Source organism: Acinonyx jubatus, chromosome E4 (assembly GCF_027475565.1).
Source record: "Acinonyx jubatus isolate Ajub_Pintada_27869175 chromosome E4, VMU_Ajub_asm_v1.0, whole genome shotgun sequence".
Classification (NCBI taxonomy): Eukaryota; Metazoa; Chordata; class Mammalia; order Carnivora; family Felidae; genus Acinonyx; species Acinonyx jubatus.
Genome location: NC_069395.1, coordinates 24,209,438 through 24,229,175, shown reverse-complemented (window position 1 = coordinate 24,229,175; position 19,738 = coordinate 24,209,438). Strand labels below are relative to the sequence as shown.

The 19,738-nt window shown below is 38.5% G+C and overlaps 1 protein-coding gene across 6 annotated transcripts in view; it reads right to left on the bottom strand.

The window, feature by feature from the left end:
• CFH (complement factor H) overlaps positions 1 to 19,738 on the bottom strand; it is a 224,954-nt gene that overhangs the window by 71,153 nt on the left and 134,063 nt on the right. For 5 of the 6 annotated variants that reach the window (XM_027074901.2, XM_053209179.1, XM_053209178.1 and 2 more), the window contains exons 2-6: positions 18,115 to 18,300; positions 17,456 to 17,561; positions 6,963 to 7,039; positions 5,268 to 5,459; positions 2,651 to 2,821 (exon numbers count right to left, since the gene is read on the bottom strand). The exons of the other annotated variant lie outside the window; for it this stretch is intronic. In XM_027074901.2, the coding sequence (XP_026930702.1) occupies positions 2,651 to 2,821; positions 5,268 to 5,459; positions 6,963 to 7,039; positions 17,456 to 17,561; positions 18,115 to 18,300 (732 nt within the window). The remainder of the gene's footprint in view (positions 1 to 2,650; positions 2,822 to 5,267; positions 5,460 to 6,962; positions 7,040 to 17,455; positions 17,562 to 18,114; positions 18,301 to 19,738) is intronic. 6 annotated transcript variants of the gene reach the window in all.

Genomic DNA, 19,738 nt, shown 5'->3' with positions numbered 1-19,738 from the left:
TTTAATAAAAGACTTCTCCGTATCCAGTTAATGTAAAACACATTTCAATAAAATTAACCACTGTTGTAACAGAGAGTGCATGCTTATTTAATTTGGGGTGAACCATTCTTTATTTATCTTGATCATTAGTAAACTGTTTTGTGAAAGAGAGTATCCAATCTTAGTGGCATCTCCCTCCCCAAAGAAAGGAGGATTCTAAGGCATCCTGTCTTGAGTTTCTGAGTTATACAATTGACTAAGAAAATGAAAAACAAATTCTAAAAAGAAAATGTGTTACAAATGTGGGATCTTTACTGTGTGTGTGTGTGTGTGTGTGTGTGTGCGCGCGCACACGCGCGCATATGTGTGGTATAGATGGGTCAAGTTACAAGTAAGCCTAGGAACTGTAGCAACACATATGGGAAAAACAGATTTCCCACATTAAAACAAATATGTGCTCAGCAACAGCTTTAAGCAGGTAGCTATGTGACCAAGAAAAAGAACTAACTAGACAACTTCTATGGAGCAGTCAGGCTATCCTGAGTCCTATGTCAAAGTAAAACTGAATTCAGATCCTGACGTCTTACTTGGAAGTAAGTAAATTTCATTGAAACCTGGAATGATGATTTATTCTAATGTTCACTGAAACCTGGAGTGATTTATTCTAATGTTTATATAGGACAAAGGGCCTGATATAAAGTAAGGGGTTTATAAGTTATATTTTGACGACTGGATGGATAATTTAGCTCTCTAAATATTTAAGTCAGGCTCTGGAAGTAAAACATACGGCAGAAGTTAATGCCAGAGGACCTGTGCACCCACTTTCTTTGAGTAGGAGCCACAAATGCCATGAAGCCAAACAGCTGGACTCCACACATGATCCGCTGATCACAGATCTAATGTGGGTGATCACTGTCTTCTCTTCACTAACCTCTTTGTAAAATATTTTCTTAACAATGCCTGAAAGTGGAGGTCACTCAGTTGTAGGAAGATATATTTTCCAAGGAGCTACTTGTGGACTCAACCCCAAATTTCTTTCGGGGGGTTGGGGTGCCTGGCTGGCTGAGTCAGTAGAGCATGTGACTCTTGATCTCAGGGTTGTAAGTTCAAGCCCCAGGTAGGGTATGGAGCTTACTTTAAAAAAAAAAGTTCAAAAAATTTAAAAAAAAAATTTGTAAATGTTTATTTAAAAAAAAATTTTTTTGTAACGTTTATTTTATTTTTGAGACAGAGAGAGACAGAGCATGAACGGGGGAGGGGCAGAGAGAGAGGGAGACACAGAATCGGAAGCAGGCTCCAGTCTCTGAGCCATCAGCCCAGAGCCCGACGCGGGGCTTGAACTCACGGACCGTGAGATCGTGACCTGAGCTGAAGTCGGACGCTTAACCGACTGAGCCACCCAGGCGCCCCTGTAAATGTTTACTTTTGAGAGAGACAGAGTGTGAGTGGGGGAAGGGCAGAAAGAGAGAGAGGGAGACACAGAACGTAAAGCAGGCTCCAGGCTCTGAGCTGTCAGCACAGAGCCCGACACAGGGCTCAAACTCATGAACTGCAAGATCATTACCTGAAGTCAGACGTTTAACCGACTGAGCCACACAGGTGCCCTCAACCAAAAATTTTTTTAAAATAAGAACAAAATCATTCAAAATCTAACTCTAGTTTTTGTAAGAGAGGATCATTAAACAAGGTTTACGCATGGAATTATGAATCCTATGATTAAAAGTTCAGAGAGCTCTTAAGAGTTCAACTCTTCTCACCATCTCCCCACCTACCCTGGGCCACAATATGACCATATCTATAAAAGTCACCCTTTTAGAAAGGCACTTGACCTCTGATTTCATGTAGGATAGCACTTGTAACTTGTTTCACTCGCTGCTGCAGCCTGCATCCGAAGTTAACGCACCCTTTTCCATAAATGTTTCCAAACAGCTCAACACAGTTGTTACTGTGCGACATGTAATAGCTGTACCTTCTTGCTATTCTTCTAATGATATGATGTCTTAAACTCAACCTTTTACAGTTTTGCATCTGGACCACGATAGTTTGAAACTCTCTCTTTTGAAATGAGGTAGGCTAAGTAGAACACAATATTACAGACATAACTTTTGGTGGGCACGAAGCACAGTTGACGTGGATTCTACATCTGCACAATATCCCCCATTAGGAAGCCTAAAAGAGTTTGGTGGGTGCCCCCTCCCACCCCCCTGCATCATCATCACTATTGATTCATATTACGCCTGTGCTTAGTGAAATCTCTAGTTATTTCCACTTAATTCCATTGTTAATTGAGGGTTCCCTCATATGGTATTCATCTCATTTACTTTGTTTGCAAAGCTAACTGCTCGGCTTTACAAGAGCAATCTGTCTGAGAAGTAATCATGCCTGGGAAGCCTATTATTGCCCTGGCTCTGCTCTAGACTTGATTTTTGACCGCAGACCAACTACTTAATGAGCTATTGAGCTTTTCTGTTCCTTTTATGTCTATCTTCAGAACGAGGGAATTATACCAAAATTAATTTTTGCACACATAAAACGTTAAGTATATCGTATTTATGAGTTGGTTCTTGTCAACATTAACGCTCCATTGTGAGAAAAAATAAACTGCTTCACTGTAAGGAATATATGAATGAAAAGAATTGATAAAATATATAGAAAAGAAATATAACATTACCTTTACATGAAGGGGTTGGAGTCCATCCCAATGCAGTGCATATGGCATCTCCTTTACTACTGTATTCATAACCCTGGTGACATGTATACTGAAATCGTTCATTTTCCTTGTAAGTTTTCTTCAGAGATACAGCATTTCCATTTGCGATTTCTGGCTTTTGGCAGGAAATTTCTAAATATAAGGGATTAAATTCCAAAATGTTTGTTATATATTAAAGAGCCATGTCTAAGACATAGTTAAAGATACAAGTTTTGTTTCCTTTAGGCAAATCAGACAACGAAACAAAACTTCTATTTTGACATGGATGCTTGAATAGTTTATCTGTTGTTTTAAATTTGGTTTTTGAAATAAGGTAAAATTCTGATTAAACTTCTGTTGCTAGGGGTGACTGGGTGGCTCAGTTGCTTAAGTAACTGGCTCTTGATTTTGGCTCAGGTTATGATCTCATGGTTCCTGGGATCGTACGTACCCTCTCTGTGGCTTCCTGCTGGCAGTGTAGAACCTTCTTGGGATTCTTTCTCTTTCTTTCTCTGTCCCTCCCTTACTCATGCCTTCTCTCTCTCTCTTTCTATCAAAAATAAATAAATAAATAAAAATTATGTTGCTTATTTTATTTGCTTTGAAGATAAATTAGTCCTCTTCAAGTAAATAGTGGCCAGTAATGATACCAACTATATATATATATATATATAATTGGGTATAGATATATAGGATTATTGTGATAAATATTTTCACCGAATGACTTGTAAAAATTATGTATTTTCTAGTTATCGATAATAGAGTCATAATTGGCATAACACTTTGTCAAAGAAGTTAATTTAACCTATTGTCATTATATCTATGAATTACATCTTCTGTTTTTGTGGCTTTACCATCCATCAAAATTTTCTGTCAAGAAAACCCCAAAACTGGCCATCATATTTGCCCCCATCTTCTCTCAAACATTTCCCCCTGGGATTATGGCAACAATAACTAATTTCCCAGATGCTATTCTCGCACCTCTGTAATCTATTTTCCTGTTTGTAACTTAATGACTGTTTTTCTTGTCCCTTCATCGCTCCGTGGAAGGATTCCACTGAAATCCTCCATCGATTCCCAATTCAGTCTGAATAAAAGCCAAATTCTTCAGCATGATATGGAGCACCTTAGAACCTTGCACTGGCCTATCTTCAAGCCATCACTGACCTACCCCTACTTGCGTCCTACACAACGGCCTCGAAGACATGGAACAGGGGAGCTTCAGGCTCCTGGAAGCCTCACTGCATTTGTACCTTCCTCTCCCTGAACTTCTCCCGACTGATATACTTTTCCCCTCCTCAACTTCGTTGGAAAAAGTCTCATTCTTTCTTCAAAATGTATCTTATGCATTAGTTATTCCAGTAAGGTTTTACTAAGCACAGAAATTTAGGTTTTTTTCAAATTTTATTTATTTTGAGAGAGAGAGTTTGAGAGAGACAGTGAGAGAGAGAGAGAGAGAGAGCGCGTGAGTTGGGGAGGGGCAAAGACAGAGGGAGAGAGAGGATCCCAAGCAGGCTCCACTCTGAGCGTGGAGCTGGATGCCAGGCTGGATCTCATGACTGGGAGATCACAACCTCAGCTAATATCAGGAGTCTGATGTTCAACTGACTGAGCCACCCAGGTGCTCAGAAATTTAGTTTTAAGGAGGAAACCCCATCTGTGAGCCTCTGGGGTATACAGTATTTGCTGTGCTGAATAGAAATATGATTGCCATTACTGACTTGAAGAACTAATATTGTTAGAGAGAATTTTTAAGAACACAAATGCTTTTCCCTGCATCTCATTACAGGATAGACTAAACTAAGAAAGTGTGAATTTTAGAAAAAATATTAAAAAAAAAATGGCAGCTATATCTGCCAAACAAGTATTGGTAAAATGAAGTAGACTGACCATAATGTTTCATTACAAAAGCCTGATCACCATACTGGTCATGATGCACTGGTTAGCAGTATTATAACTAAAGAAATCTTGACTTGCAGTTTACTATAGAACTTTTTTTAAAAGGCAAAAAGTTATTTAGTGAATTCAGTTTAGTTTCACAATATTTCTCTAAACTTACAGTGCAAATATAAAATAGGACCTCATTCTAGAAGTATTATTCAAGAACAGAATGTTCTAATGATATATCAGTGGAAATACATAATGACTTTTTGATCTTACAAGTTAAAAGAAAGCCTGTTCTGTAGGCCAATATTAAATCTTGCAGCAGAACTACTTACTAATCTATTTGAGCATGAAAGCCCATTACAATTTAATTATGGATAAGACCATGGAATTTGGTTTCAGATAACCTAGGTTTGAATCTTAACTCCACCGTTATGCCATCATAACCTTGGTCATGAGATGTAAGTTTTTTGCCCCACAATGTCCTCAGTTATAAAATAGAGGTGAAAACAGTGCATAAATCACAGTCATTTTGAAGGTAAAATGGAATGTAAAGAACTTAGATTAATTACTGACAAATAGTAAGTGCCCAATAAATGTTAGTTTTAATGTTATTAGTATAATTAGTATTATTCTATGCATAATATTTAAAAGTGCAAATTTTCATGAGAAAAACTAAAACTGTCCGATCCCATGAACAGTAAATGTATCTTACCCACACATTTTGGGCTTTCTCCACTCCAAACACCATTCGTTGAGCAACGTATTTCTGCAGGCCCAACAAGCATGAAGCCTGAATTGCACACAAACCGTACTACTTGTCCAAAAGTATATTCCTTGTCTAGTTCCAATGCGCTACTGGTCAATCTCCCATTCTCTGGATGTGTCACTGGTAAACACTTAACAACTGAAAAAAATAAATATAACTTTTCCTAATAGAATTTGACAACTTTATTATGAAAAATATGTATATATACACATACAGGTATAAAGTCATTAACAAAGAAAGATTGGGGGAATTACTTAATTTTTTTAAAGAAGCATTTGATAAACCTGTTTGTTGGATATAAAGGCTTATAACTTAAAAAAAAATCAATAAGCTTATCTCTGATTATTTTCTATGAGAGCGGACAAAGAAAAAATTATTTCTTTGAATGTCAGTTTACATTTTTATAGTAACAAATAAATGTTCCTTAAGTACTTGAAAAATATAAAGCTTGAGATAATTAGATGAAATTTTTCACTTAAGCCCTAGGATAATATAACACTGTATTCCTAAAAGGTATAAATGCAAACTTTCTGATTCTATTTCTTTCAATAGATAAACAGTCCTTAATTTTCCTTCCTCTCCCACATCAGTGCTCAAAATAATCTGAGTATTCCTTTTGATTTTACTTAATATTTTCCAATACCTTGTAGGTTATGGCATTTAAACTTTATTTTAGAGTAGAATCATCCAGGATGCTCATTAAGATGGAAATTCTATGGCTATCTCCCTGCGCTATTACCTGAGATACTGACTTAATAGGTTTTTAGTAACCCAAAATTTCAGCTTTAAACAAGCACCTCAGGTGATTTCAGTGTAGATGTTCCTTAGATCTTTCCTCTCATTTCCGTAAGTTCTCTTCTTTAGGTAACGGGACTTTTGAGTGATCACATTCCCACTCGCCCTCCTCCTCCTCCTCCTCCTCCTCCTCCTTCATCCTCCTGGTCCTCCCTCCCTCCCCCTTTTCCTCATTCCCTCCCTCCTTCCCCTTCTCTCTCCCTCTCTATTTACTTCTCACCATGGAACTAAGAAAGACTACTCTGACTCATCTATTTCCATGATGACTAGAGAGATTGGCATTACTATCCCAAAATTTAGAAACAGGATCTACATTTTTCTCATTCTGACTCTTGGTTTTATGGATCAGTAAGAAAAGTAGAGCTCTTCCTTACTTCCTGCCTCTTTTCAGTAAGACTAAGACCACAGGAAAACCTCCTTTGCCATGCAAGAGGGGAGAGATAACTGAATCTGGTCTCAATTTCAGATGTTATTGACAATCTCTGCATTTGGGTGGATATTAGTTGCGTATGTATTCATTAGTAAAGCTGAAATTCTGATTCTTGTGCTATTTCTAGTGTTTAGAATCCAAAAGGATAGGAAAATAGGTTTTAGATTTCCTAATCTCTAATACTTTGAATACATTAGATCAGATGAAACTGCACTCACGTTTGGTTAATGAAACACAAAATAGTGTAGTAATAAAAAGCTTAGATATCTATTCCAAACTATATTAGAAGCCATAAAAATACTTTGAATCAAAAATATGTAATTATAAACTTTAAGGATGTTTCAATGTAAGATATCTCAAAAAATCTTAGATATTTTAAATATTTGAATATATTTGTAAATCAATTTTACATATACCTTCACATATAGGAATATCATTGGTCCATCCATCAGATTCACACTCACGGAAATTAATCGTACCTAGCATCTGATACCTAAAAACCAAAAATGACAGAATGGTGAGCTAATTTATTATATGCATTTATATGAAATTTTAAGTTTGATACATTCTGAATGTCCAGGAACTCCGTTTCAGAGAAAATTAACAGCATATACATTTCTTTCCTCCTTCCCCTCCCTCTTCTTTCCTTCCTTCCTTTTTTCTCTCCATCCTTACTCCCTTCCTTCCCTCTTTCTTTTCCTTTTCATTCTTTCTCTCTCTCTATTCTTTCTCTTTCTTATTCTCAAATTTCTTTCTTTCTTTTTTATTTAACTTGTTTGGGTTTTTTTGTATCTGTATGAGATGAAGAAATTTTTTTAAGTTTATTTATTGAGAGAGAGAGAGAGAGAGCAGGAGTAAGGGATGGGCAGAGAGAGAGAAAGAGAGAGAATCCCAAGTAGGCACTGTTTTGTCAGTACAAAGCCCAATGTGGGCCTCAATCTCATGAACTGTGAAATCATGACTGGTGCCAAAATCAAGAGTGGGACGCTTAATCGACTAAGCCACCCAGATGCCACTTTCTATTGTTCTTAAACGTCTCTACTACTTAAGAAAGGCTCTCAGACAGAGTTAACACAGTGGAGAAGTAGGGGGACCCGAAGTTCCCTTGTCCCTCAAACACAGCAGTATTTTGCCCAGAAGATTTGGAATTCTAGGAATCTGGGCTAAAGAGCAACAGAAACATCTCCAGGGGCCCATGGGGACAGCCTGATGTGCCATAGGTTCATGATTGCCAACTGGGAGAGATAAAATGGGTGGTGGTGTAGGCACAGAAGGGAGGGATCCCCTTCTGTGGAGACACAAAAGGAAGAGAAAGAGAGGCTGTGGAAGTGTAGGATTGTATTTGGAGAAGAGAAAAACCACAGACTGGGGAACAGAATAAACGGAGACAGAACCAATTTCTAGCTCATTCCAGGGTTGCAGGGCTTCCTCCAGACTGGGGCCTGCTGCCCTATATGCATGCCTGGGTAGGAGGGGAGCCAGCCCTGGGCTCAGTAGCCCACTCAAAGGTGCAGTCAGAGAGCAGTCCCCCAACCTTGAGGACTGTGGGAAGAAGGCACAAGACACTCCAAGGACAAAAGACCCTGCAGGCACCTGCCAGCCAGAGGCCCTTTGTCGGCTGTCAGGGCAGACTGGCACTACCCCAGAACTGAGACTCCAGGGTGGGATCCTTTAAGACATCAGGGTTTGAATCCCAGCCACGTGCTTGGGAGGCAAAAGAGACTGGAGCGTGACAAAAAGGCCTGCTCGCACCTGCACAGTACTGTGAGGATGGCCTGAACAGAGTGGTTTGGGACACCCGCTCTGGAGAGGAGAGACTGGTGTGTCGCCATTTTTCTCCCCATCACCAACAAGGTGGGGTTTCAGAGAACAATGGACCACAGTGGAGGCGGGAACTGCCTACAACAAACCACAGCCCTCTGCGCCTGGTAACTGCATATCTAACAGAGCAAGATTGACACTGACCAAACCAAACAGCACCTCCTCCAGACCAGTGCAGCCACTGGTTGGTCCAGTGGTTTTGCATTTTTCTGAATTGATTCTTGTTCAATTCCTATCTTGTGTGTACGTGTGTGTGTGTGTGTGTGTATGTGTGTATTTTTTTTCTTCCTCTTATTTCTTCCCTTCTCTTTTGGTTACTTTGGTTGTTGGTTGTTTAAGCAGACTTTTTAATCTAGTCTTTTTACACCTGTTCTGTACCTCCTTCCTCTTCATTTTCCTCTCCCTCTCTCTAGATTAAGCCACATCGTTTCTCTGATTCTCTACCTGGTCAATTATTTTTTTTCTTTTTTCCCCTACCTTGTCATTTCTCTCTTTCTATGGGATAAGACTTCTTTTGCCACCACCCCCATTTAAAAAATTTTTTTCCAGGGTTACTTAAATGAATGTATCAAAGCACACCTGGTGGAAGATCCAAACCACAACTACAAGGAAGGAGACACAGCAACCACAGTCACAACAACAAGAGAGAGCATGCAACACATTCCAAAAACACCTCCTGAACAGTCAGGCCTGGGACAGCTTATGACCCCTTTTTAATATGGTAGTGCTCATAGGTGCAGGACACATAACAAGCTATTAAAACACATAAAGGACAGAAAACTAGCCAAAATTATGAAACGGAAGAATTCTCTCAAAAGAAATTCCAGGAAGAAGTGATAGCTAGAGAATTGCTCAAAACATATATAAACAATATACTTGATCAAGACTTTAGAATAATAGTCATAAAATTAATAGCTGGCCTTGAAAAAAGCATAGAAGACATAAGGGAATCTATTCCTGCAGACATCAAGGAACTAAGAAATAGTCATGATGAATTAAGAAATGTTGTAAATGAGGTACAAAATAATCTAGATGCAGTGACAGCAAGGGTGGAGGAAGCAGAGGGGGAGAATAAGTGAAACAGAAAAGAAAATTATGGAACATTATGAAACTGAGAAAAATAGAGATAAGAAAATACTAGACCATGAGGGGAGAATTAGAGACCTAAGTGATTCAATGAAATGAAATAATATCCGTATGACATGAGTTCCAGAAGAAGAGAGAGAGAAAAGGGAAGAAAGTTTATTTGAACAAATTATAGCTGAGAACTTCCCTAATCTGGGGAGGAAAACAGGCATCCAAGTCCAAGAGACACAGAGAACTCCCCTCAAAATCAACAAAAGCAGGTCAACACCATGACATATCATAGTGAAACTGGCAAAATACAAAGATAAAGAGAGAATTCTGAACACCACTAGGGACAAACGGGCCTTAACCTACAAGGATAGACAAATAAGGGTATTTGCAGCCTGTCCACTGAAACTTGGCAGGCCAGGAGGGAGTGGCAGGAATTAGTCAATGCGTTGAATAGTAAATATATGCAGAGAATCCTTTATCCGGTAAGGCTGTCATTCAGAATAGAAGGAGAGATAAAGGCTTTTCCAGACAAACAAGAACTAAAAGAGCTGATGACCACTAAACCAGCATTGCAAGAGTTCCTAAGGGGGACTCTCTGAGTGGAAAGCAGCAAAGACTACAAAGGACAAGAGAACATCACCACAAGCATGAAACCTACAGCTAACACAATGACACTAAATCCTTATCTTTCAATAATCACTCTGAATGTAAATGGATTAAATGCCCCAATCAATAGACAAAGGGTATCAGAATGGATCAAAAAACAAGATCCATCTATATGTTGCCTACAGGAGACTCATTTAGACCTGAGGACAGCTGCAGATTGAAAGTGAGGGGATGGAAAACCATCTGTCATGCTACTGGAAGAAAAAAGACAGCTGGAGTAGCCATACTTATATCAGACAAACTAGATTTTCAACTAAGGCCATAACAAGAGATGAAGAAGGGCATTATATCATAATTAAGGGGTCTATCCATCAAGAAGAGCTAATAATTGTAAATGTTTCTGCCCCTAACTTGAAAGGACCCAAATATATAAATCAATTAGTCACAAATATAAGCAATCTTAATTGATAAGAATATGGTAATTTCAGGGGACTTTAATACTCCACTTACAACAACGGACAGATCATCTAGGCAGAAAATCAATAAAGAAACAATGGAGTTGAATAATACACTAGACCAGATGGACTTGACAGATATATTCAGAGTTTTTCATCAAAAAGCAGCAAGAGACTCATTCTTCTTGAATGCACATAGAACATTCTTCAAGATCACATATTGGGTCACAAAATGGCCCTCCATAAATATAAAAGAACTGAGATCATACCATGCATATTTTTAGATTACAATGCTATAAAACTTGAAATTAACCACAAGAAAAAATGTGGGAAGCCTCTAAATGCATGGAGGTTAAAGAACATCCTACTTAAGAATGAATGGGTCAACTAGGCAATTAAAGAAGAAATTTAAAAATATATGGAAGCAAATGAAAATGAAAACACAATAGTCCAAACCCTTTGGGATGCAACAAAGGCAGTCATAAGAGGAAAATACATTGCAATCCAGGCCTATCTCAAGAAACAAACAAACAAAATTCCAAATATAAAATGTAACTGCATACCTAAAGGAACTAGAAGCAGAACAGCACAGAAACCCCAAATCCAGCAGAAGAGAGATAATAGAGATCAGAGCAGAAATAAACAATATAGAATCCAAAAAAAAAAAAAACAAACAAAAAAAAAAACAGCAGAAGAGATCAATGAATCTAAGTGCTGGTTTTTTGAAAGAATAAACAAAATTGATGAACCCCTAGCCAACTTCTCAAAAAAAAAAAAAAGAGAGAGAGAGAGAGAAACTAAAGAGATACAACCACGAATGAAAGAGATCACACCACAGAAATACAAACAATTATTAGCAAATACTATGAAAAATTATATGCCAACAAACTGGACAACCTGGAAGAAATGGGCAAATTCCTAGACACCCATACACTACCGAAACTCAAATGGGAAGAAACAGAAAATTTGAAAGGACCCATGACCAGTGAAGAAATTGTAACAGTTATCAAAAATCTCCCAACAAATAAGAGTCCTGGGTCAGATGACTTCACAGGGGAACTCTACCAGACATTTGAAGCAGAGTTAATACCTATCCTTCTCAAGCTGTTCCAAAAAATAGAAATGGAAGGAAAGCTTCCAGACTCATTCTATGAAGCCAGCATTACGCGGATTCCCAAAAAAGACAGAGACCCCACTAAAAGGAGAATTACAGGCAAACATCCCTGTTGAACATGGATGCAAAAATTCTCATCAAGATACTAGCAAATCGAATTCAACAGTATAGTAAAAGAATTATTCACCATCATCAAGTGGGATTCATTCCTGGGCTGCAGGGCTGGTTCAATATTCGTAAATCAATCAGTGTGAATCATCACATTAATAGAAGAAAGGATAAGAACCATATGATCCTGTCAATAGATGCAGAAAAAAAAAAGCAATGGACAAAATACAGCATCTTTCTTAACAAAAATCCTCAAGAAAGTTGGGATAGAAGGAACATACCTTAATGTCATAAAAACCATACAAAATGCCCACAGCTAATATCATCTTCAATAGGGAAAAACTCAGAGCTTTTCCCCTGAGATCAGGAACACAACATGGATGTCCACTCTCACCACTACTGTTTAACATAGTAGTGGAAGTCCTAGCCTCTGCCATCAGACCACAAAATGAAATAAAAGGCACCCAAATTGGCAAAGAAGCCTAATTTTTATTTGTTGCACATGACATGATACTTTACACGGAAAACCTAAAAGACTCCACTAAAAAACTGCTAGAACTGATACATGGAGTCAGCAAAGTCGCAGGAAATAAAATCAATGTACAGAAATTGGTTGCATTTCTATACACTGATAATGAAGCAACAGAGAAATCAAGAAATCAATCCCATTTACAATTGCACCACAAACCATAAAATACCTAGGAATAAACCTAACCAAAGATGTCAAAGATCTGTATGCTGAAAACTACAGAAAGCTTAAGAAAGAAATTGAAGAAGACACAAAGAAATAGAAAAATATTCTATGCTCATAAACTAGAAGAACAAATATTGTTAAAATGTCAATATCACCCAAAATAATCTACACATTCAATGCAATCCCAATCAAAATTGCACTGGTATTCTTCTCAGAGCTAAAGAAAACATCCTAAAATTTGTATGGAACCACAAGAGACCCCAAATAGCCAAAGTAATGTTGAAAAAGAAAACCAAAGCCAGAGGCATCACAATTCTGGACTTTAGTCTCTACTACAAAGCTGTAATCATCAAGACAGTACGGTATTGGCACAAAAACAGACACATAGAGCAATGGAATAAAATATAGAATCCAGAATTGGACCCACAAATGTATGGCCAACTAACTTTTGGCAAAGCAGGAAAGAGTATCCAATGGAAAAAAGACGGTCTCTTTAACAAATGGTGCTGGGAGAAGTGGACAGCAACATGCAGAAAAATTAAACGGGACCACCTTCCTACACAAAATAAACTCAAAATGGATGAAATACCTAAATGTGAGACAGAAAACCATCAAAATCCTAGAGGAGAAAACAGGCAACAATCTCTTTGACCTCAGCCACAGCAACTTCTTACTCGACACATCTCCGAAGGCAAGGTAAATAAAAGCAAAAATGAACTAGTAGGACCTCATCAAAATAAAAAGCTTCTGCATTGCAAAGGAAACAATCAACAAAACTAAAAGGCAATGGACAAAATGGGAGAAGATATTTGCAAATGACATATTGGATAAATGGTTAGTATCTAAAATCTATAAAGAACTTACAAACTCAACACCTGAAAAATAATCCAGTGGAGAAATGGGCAGAAGACATGAATAGACACCTTTCCAAAAAAGACATCCAGATGGCCAACAGACACATGAAAAGATGCTCAACATCACTCATAATCAGGGAAATACAAATCAAAACCACATTGGGATACTACCTCACACACGTCAGAGTGGCTAAAATTAACAACTCAAGAAGCAACAGATGTTGGCAAAGATGTGGAGAAGAGGGAACCCTCTTGCATGGTTAGTGGGAATGCAAACTGGTGTAGCCACTCTGGAAAACAGCATGGAGTTTCCTCAAAAAATTTAAAATAGAATTATCCTAGGACCCAGCAATAGCACTACTCAAAATTTATCCAAATGATACAGGAGTGCTGATTCGAAGGGGCACATGTACCCTAATGTCTACAGCAGCACTTTCAACAACAGCCAAATTATGGGAAGAGCCCAAATGTCCATCGACTGATGAATGGATACAGAAGATGTGGTTTATATATACAATGGAATACTATTTGGCAACAAGAAGGAATGAAATCCTACCATTTGCAGCAATGTGGACGGAACTGGAGGGTATTATGCTAAGGGAAATAAGTCAGTCAGTGAAATACAGATATATGTTTTCACTCATGTGGAACTTGAGAAACTTAACAAAAGACCATGGGGGAAGGGAAGGGAAAAAAAGTTTCAAATACAGAGGGAGGCAAACCATAAAGAGATTCTTAAATACAAAGAACTGAGGGTTGATGGAGGGGTGCAGGGGAGAGGGGAAAATGGGTCATGGGCACTGAGGGGTGATGGCTATTGAGAGGTGATGGACATTGAGAAGTAAAAATGGGTGATGGGCACTTGTTGGGATGAGCACTGAGTGTTGTATGTAAGTGATGAAACATGGGAATCTACCCCCGAAGCCAAGAGCACACTGTATATACTGTATGTTAGCTAATTTGACAATAAGTTATATTAAAAAAAAAAAGGCCCTCAAGTCTTCAGGCACATGGACTAATCATTATCCTTGGTTCATGACAGAAACTCATTATAATTTTGTGCACAATATCCTCTTATTTTATCACTGAGTTAGTCAATTACACTTAACACTGTTATAACCTCCTTGAACTACCACCAAAACGAAAACCCAAAAAACATGATAGTAAGCAAGAGCTAACAATATGTTAGCTCTTGTTCCACTTCCTCCACTCTTGTTCCATACTCCTATCGTCCACAATTATGATATCTTTGGAACATTGGGGCTCATTACATAATCAAGAATAGTACTAGACAAAATTTCTTAGCATGTTTATTTTGAACACTTGTCTTCATCTTCCCATTTCCATCCTAGGCATTTTTTACAGTGTGGTCATCGAGTCAGATTTCCTTATAAAATTCATTCATTCAAAGTCAAATTTATCTAACTGTGGTAACACAACAAGCCCATCCTTAAAATCTAAAATGCTCTAGTTGGATGAAAGTTTCTTAGGGCAGATGCAAAATGTATAATCATTACCAGAGGCTTTAGAGCAAAGCAAAGCATCCTTCTTAGTATTACAGTAGACAGCAAGAAGCAGAAAGCTTTTTCTCGAAACATAAGTAATGGGCAGCATTTTGATAACCACAAGAGAGATAATTTTGAGAATGGGCCTTTCATTAACACCTAAATAATTGTACATAAACAAACGTTTCCTTCATCTGCAAATAAGGATTGCTTCACCCATTACACAAGTAAAAAAACCACAAGCTTTCTCCCTCAAAAATTACTTTGTCTTCCTTTGAATGTTACTGTTTCTTCCTAATTCTCTAAAGGAAGAAAACATTTTAAATGAGAGTCACAGAACTTGAAGTCAAACATTTATCTATGTCTCTGTCATATAAAGAAACAAAATAATTAGTGATTTATTTTCCTTTTTTGTCTCCTCTACTGGTACCCTGTTCCAGCACAGAAAGTACATTTCCTGGTTAACATTTTCCATCTACACCAGAAACCCACCCGTTCCCCCAAAGTTGTTTTAGGGATTCTGCCAAATTCTACACAAAACCGCTTATGGCCCATATACATAGGGAAAGGGGGAAGAAAAAGAGATTGTCCAAATGTTGGTACTTGGGGAAAAGTAATAGCTCATGTATCTGCAACCCCAGCTGGGCAAAATAGCAGAAAAAAGGTGGATGGGAACAAGGGATCAAAAAAGGTTGGTTGACTAGCAGAAGCGATGGGTGTAGTAAGCCCATTCTACATTGATTCAACAACTGGGTCAAAAGGTACATCCCCTCAGGTAGGTAAAACAATCTGAAATTTTTAAAATAGCATAAAATATTGATGTTTGCTGATCTTCCATGGTCCAAGGACTTTTATTTCACTAATGAGTATCTAGTCCTTGGTGGAGATCCAAGCTGAGTGGCAGATAGTTACTTTTTATAGAATCTTTAACAGAGTTTGCCCAGAACTTATACAAGATGAAAGAAGCAAAGATGAATTAAAGTGCAGCCAAGATCAGAGGTTAAGTATGTCGCTAATTTTTACCGAATTATAAATATTTATTTATTACTGAGATTTAGGGAATCTAGTGGATGAAGTCTATGAGTTTTGATCCCTTTTGCCAGGTACAATATGGAAACTAAAGGGGTCAGACAAGCCTGTATTGACAGGGATATTACAGAGGTGAACAGTGAGGTAACTGGAAAGTTTAAGCCCAGATGGTCTTCATCTATTTGGTCATGTATAACAAAGCCAGCAGCAATGATTGAAAGTTGGGCTAAAAATGTCTTTGAAAAATCTCAGTGGCCAAAGAGAGCCTAAAATCATAAGAACTAAGACTTATTGGGTGCCTACAATATCCCACAAACTCTTCAAAGGGCTTCAGTGTGTCTTATTTATGTTTTCCACCAATCCTATGATGCACCTGCTGTGTTTCTACTTTCTGTTCTTTTTAGAGACAGAGTGTGTGTACAAGCTAGGGAGAGGGACAGAGGGAGAGAGAGAAAATCCCAAACAGGCTCCATGCTCAGTGCAGAGCCTGATGTGGGGCTCAATCCCATGACCCTGGGATCATGACCTGAGCTGAAATGTAGAGTTGGATGCCCAACTGACTGAGGCACTCAGGCGTCCCATGTTTCTACTTTTATAATTGAGGAAATGGGAGTGAAGAGCTATTAGAATGATACATACAGTTACTAAGTGGTGGAGTTTTGGGATGCAGGCTTATTCCAAAGTCTGACCTTTAAAATATTACATTGATCCTATTTATATTTATGTAGCATAAACTTGTAATGATACTGGTTTTCCCATGTATGAAACTTTCTTCAAAATAATATGTAGACCTAGATGGGCATAACAGGAATAAAGAACCCTGAAGAGGTATCACAGTGTTAAGATCAGCCATGAAAATCCAACAGGAGATTAGAGAACAGACTCTACGATTATGAAGGTAGTAGCATTTTTGGTCCATGTGATAAGAACAATTTACAGACCATGGAAACTTAAATAATGGTAGTTATTATTGCTTTGGTGTAAAATATTTGTTTCTCCTAAATTTTATAAGCTTTTGTCAAAGAGATGCCATGTAATCTGATTTTGTTGCCATTCTCACTGTCCCTGACATATTGAACTCCCTCCCATATACTCTGTACATAATAGAATATAGTCAGGAATTTTTGGAATAAACCCTTATTTATATATATACTATTTTCCAACCCTCCTAGAACTACACTCTTCAAGAGTAATTATAACTCATTTAAAATTTTCAATGTTGAGGAGATAATATGGTATCCAAATATAATGATTTCCATTATACATTAATTTTTCAGGCTTCTTGTATGGTACTTATAAAAATGCTCATAGAAAAATAAAATAATTGGGGTGCCTTGGGTGGCTGCCAGTTAGGTGTCCAACTTCATTCAGCTCAGGACATGATCTCATGGTTTGTGGGTTCAAGCCCCACATTGGGCTCTGTGTTGGCAGCTCAGAGCCTAGAGCCTGCTTTGGATTCTGTGTGTGTGTGTCTCTCTCTCTCTGCCCTTCCCTCTGTGTCTCTCTTTGTCTCTCAAAAAAATAAAATAAAACATTAAAAATTGAAAAAAAAGAAAAATAACGTGACCTTAAAAATACTAATCAGTACAGTCCCTATCTACAATCTAAATTATAATTGTCTCAATTTTTTTATATTGACTACATACCCCTCATTACATGTGTAAACAACCTTTGCTCCATATTCAAATTCATTTCCTCTTGCAAGATGAAAGGAACCAAAAGGAGTATCTCCAGGATGTCCACAGGGCCTTTCTAAAATGATCAAAAGAATATAATATCATTATGTAACACAGGGAAACACATTTGATGTAGAAGTTCAAGGAAAATGGTATTTAATATTATATCCAAAGACATAATTGAAGATGTAGAAAAGTGAAAAATAACAAAGTTATTATTTTATTATTAAACTTGTCTATATGGTGGGTTTTTTTATTTTGGAAGATTACAACTCCTTATTAAGAATAATGATGGTATAGGGGCGCCTGGGGGGCTCAGTCGGTTAAGCATCCAACTTCGGCTCAGGTCATAATCTCAGTTCGTGGGTTCACCTCCGCGTCGGACTCTGTGCTGACAGCTCAGAACCTGGAGCCTGCTTCATATTCTGTGTCTCCCTTTCTCTCCCCCCGCTCCCCTACCTGTGCTCTCTCTCTCTCTCTCAAAAATAAACATTAAAAACAAAAGAATAATGATGGTATATTATTTTGTATTTAATGACAATTATGATATAACTCAGCTAATATTGCTACGATATCAAACATTTGGTATTCTCACAACTAAAGTTTTCACAAATGTATGATTTACTTACTCTGACATATCCTCAATGGATTAAGAGCCACCCATTCTCCATTCTTGCATTCCATTATAATAACTCCAAGAGTTCTATATCCAGGTCGGCATTTATATGTAGCTTGAGTTCCCTCTGGATGTTTTTGTTCAGGCCAGACACCTACCAAAATTTCATTTTGTTTTCCTGGAGGCGGTCCTTCACAATCTAAAAACAATAAAAACAAAGTAATTGCTTAAAGTGTTTTTTTAAACTTCCAAAACATTTAGGTTATTTTTGCTTTTAAAAATACCTATGCTGGGAGGAGTCAAAATGGCAGACAAGTAAGAAGATCATTATTTCCTTCGCCCCTCAAAGACAGCGGTATTAAGGTCAGAACACTTTCTGCAGAGGAAATCAATCTACAGAGTGGCAGAAGGATCCCCACAGGTGGAACGAGACAGATTGGTGGTACAGAGGCAGGCGTTTGAGAATCGGGAGAGAAAAAATAGGCAGTGTAGGCAAGGAGGGGAGGGGACCACTTTTGTGGAGAGACAAAAGGAAGTGAAGAAAGGTTGTAGAAGTGTGGGATTGTATTTGGACAAGAGGAAAACCTCTCTGGACCATGGATAGGGGAACAAAAAATACAGATAGAGCCAATTTCTACTTTGCAAACAGCCTTATAAGTGAAGATCGGAGTTTTTAGGGTTGTTTGACTTTCTCTGGACTGGAGCCGGCTGTATGCAGGTACCTGGTGGAGAGAGGGGCCAGTCCTGGGGTGCGGTAGCATTCTCAAGGGTGCACTGGCAGACAGCAGCCCCTTCCTCCCAAGTACTGTGGGAAGAGGGCATATTGCCCAAGTACAAAGACATTGCAGGTGCCAACCTGAGGCCCTTTGTTGGCAGGGCAGAGTGGCATTATTCCGGAACCAGGTTCACGCAGAGCGGGATACGAGCTGCTGGAGGAGACTGTGGAGCAGGACAGGTCGAATGCCCGCGTCACTCTGTAAGGTGCGGCCTGAACTGCATGGTTTGAGACACCCCCTGCGGGGAGGAGAGACTGGGGTGTTTCCATTTTTCTTACCAACACCAACACGGTGGGGCTTCAGGGAACAGGACAGTGGCTCCACTGGGAGCCTACTTACATGAACCCCAGCCCCTCCGTGCCTGTAACTGCTTATCTACTGGAGCAGGACTGACACTGAGTGAACCGCAGGGGCCAGATTCCAGACCAGCACAGCCACCAGTCCCAGGCACCAACAGACAACTGTCCTGCAGTTGTGTATATACGGACGGAAGAATCGTAAGAATGAATCAGTGATATACAAGATAAACTTATGGAAAATAATGAAGCTGAAGAGAAGAGGTAAAGAAAAATATCAGACCACAAATGCAGACCTAGAGAACTCAGTGACTCCATAAATCATAGTAACGTTTGTATCATAGGAGTCCCAGGGAAGAGAAGGAAAAGGGGGCAGAAGGTTCATTGGAGGAAATTATAGCTGAAAACTTCCCTAAACTTGGGAAGGAAACAGACATCCAAATCCAGGAGGCATAGAGAATTCCCATCAGAATAAACAAGTCATGATCTCAGGGTTGGGAGATCAAGCCCCATGTCAGGCTCCTCACTGAATGTGGAGCCTACTTAAGATTCTCTCTCTCTTCCC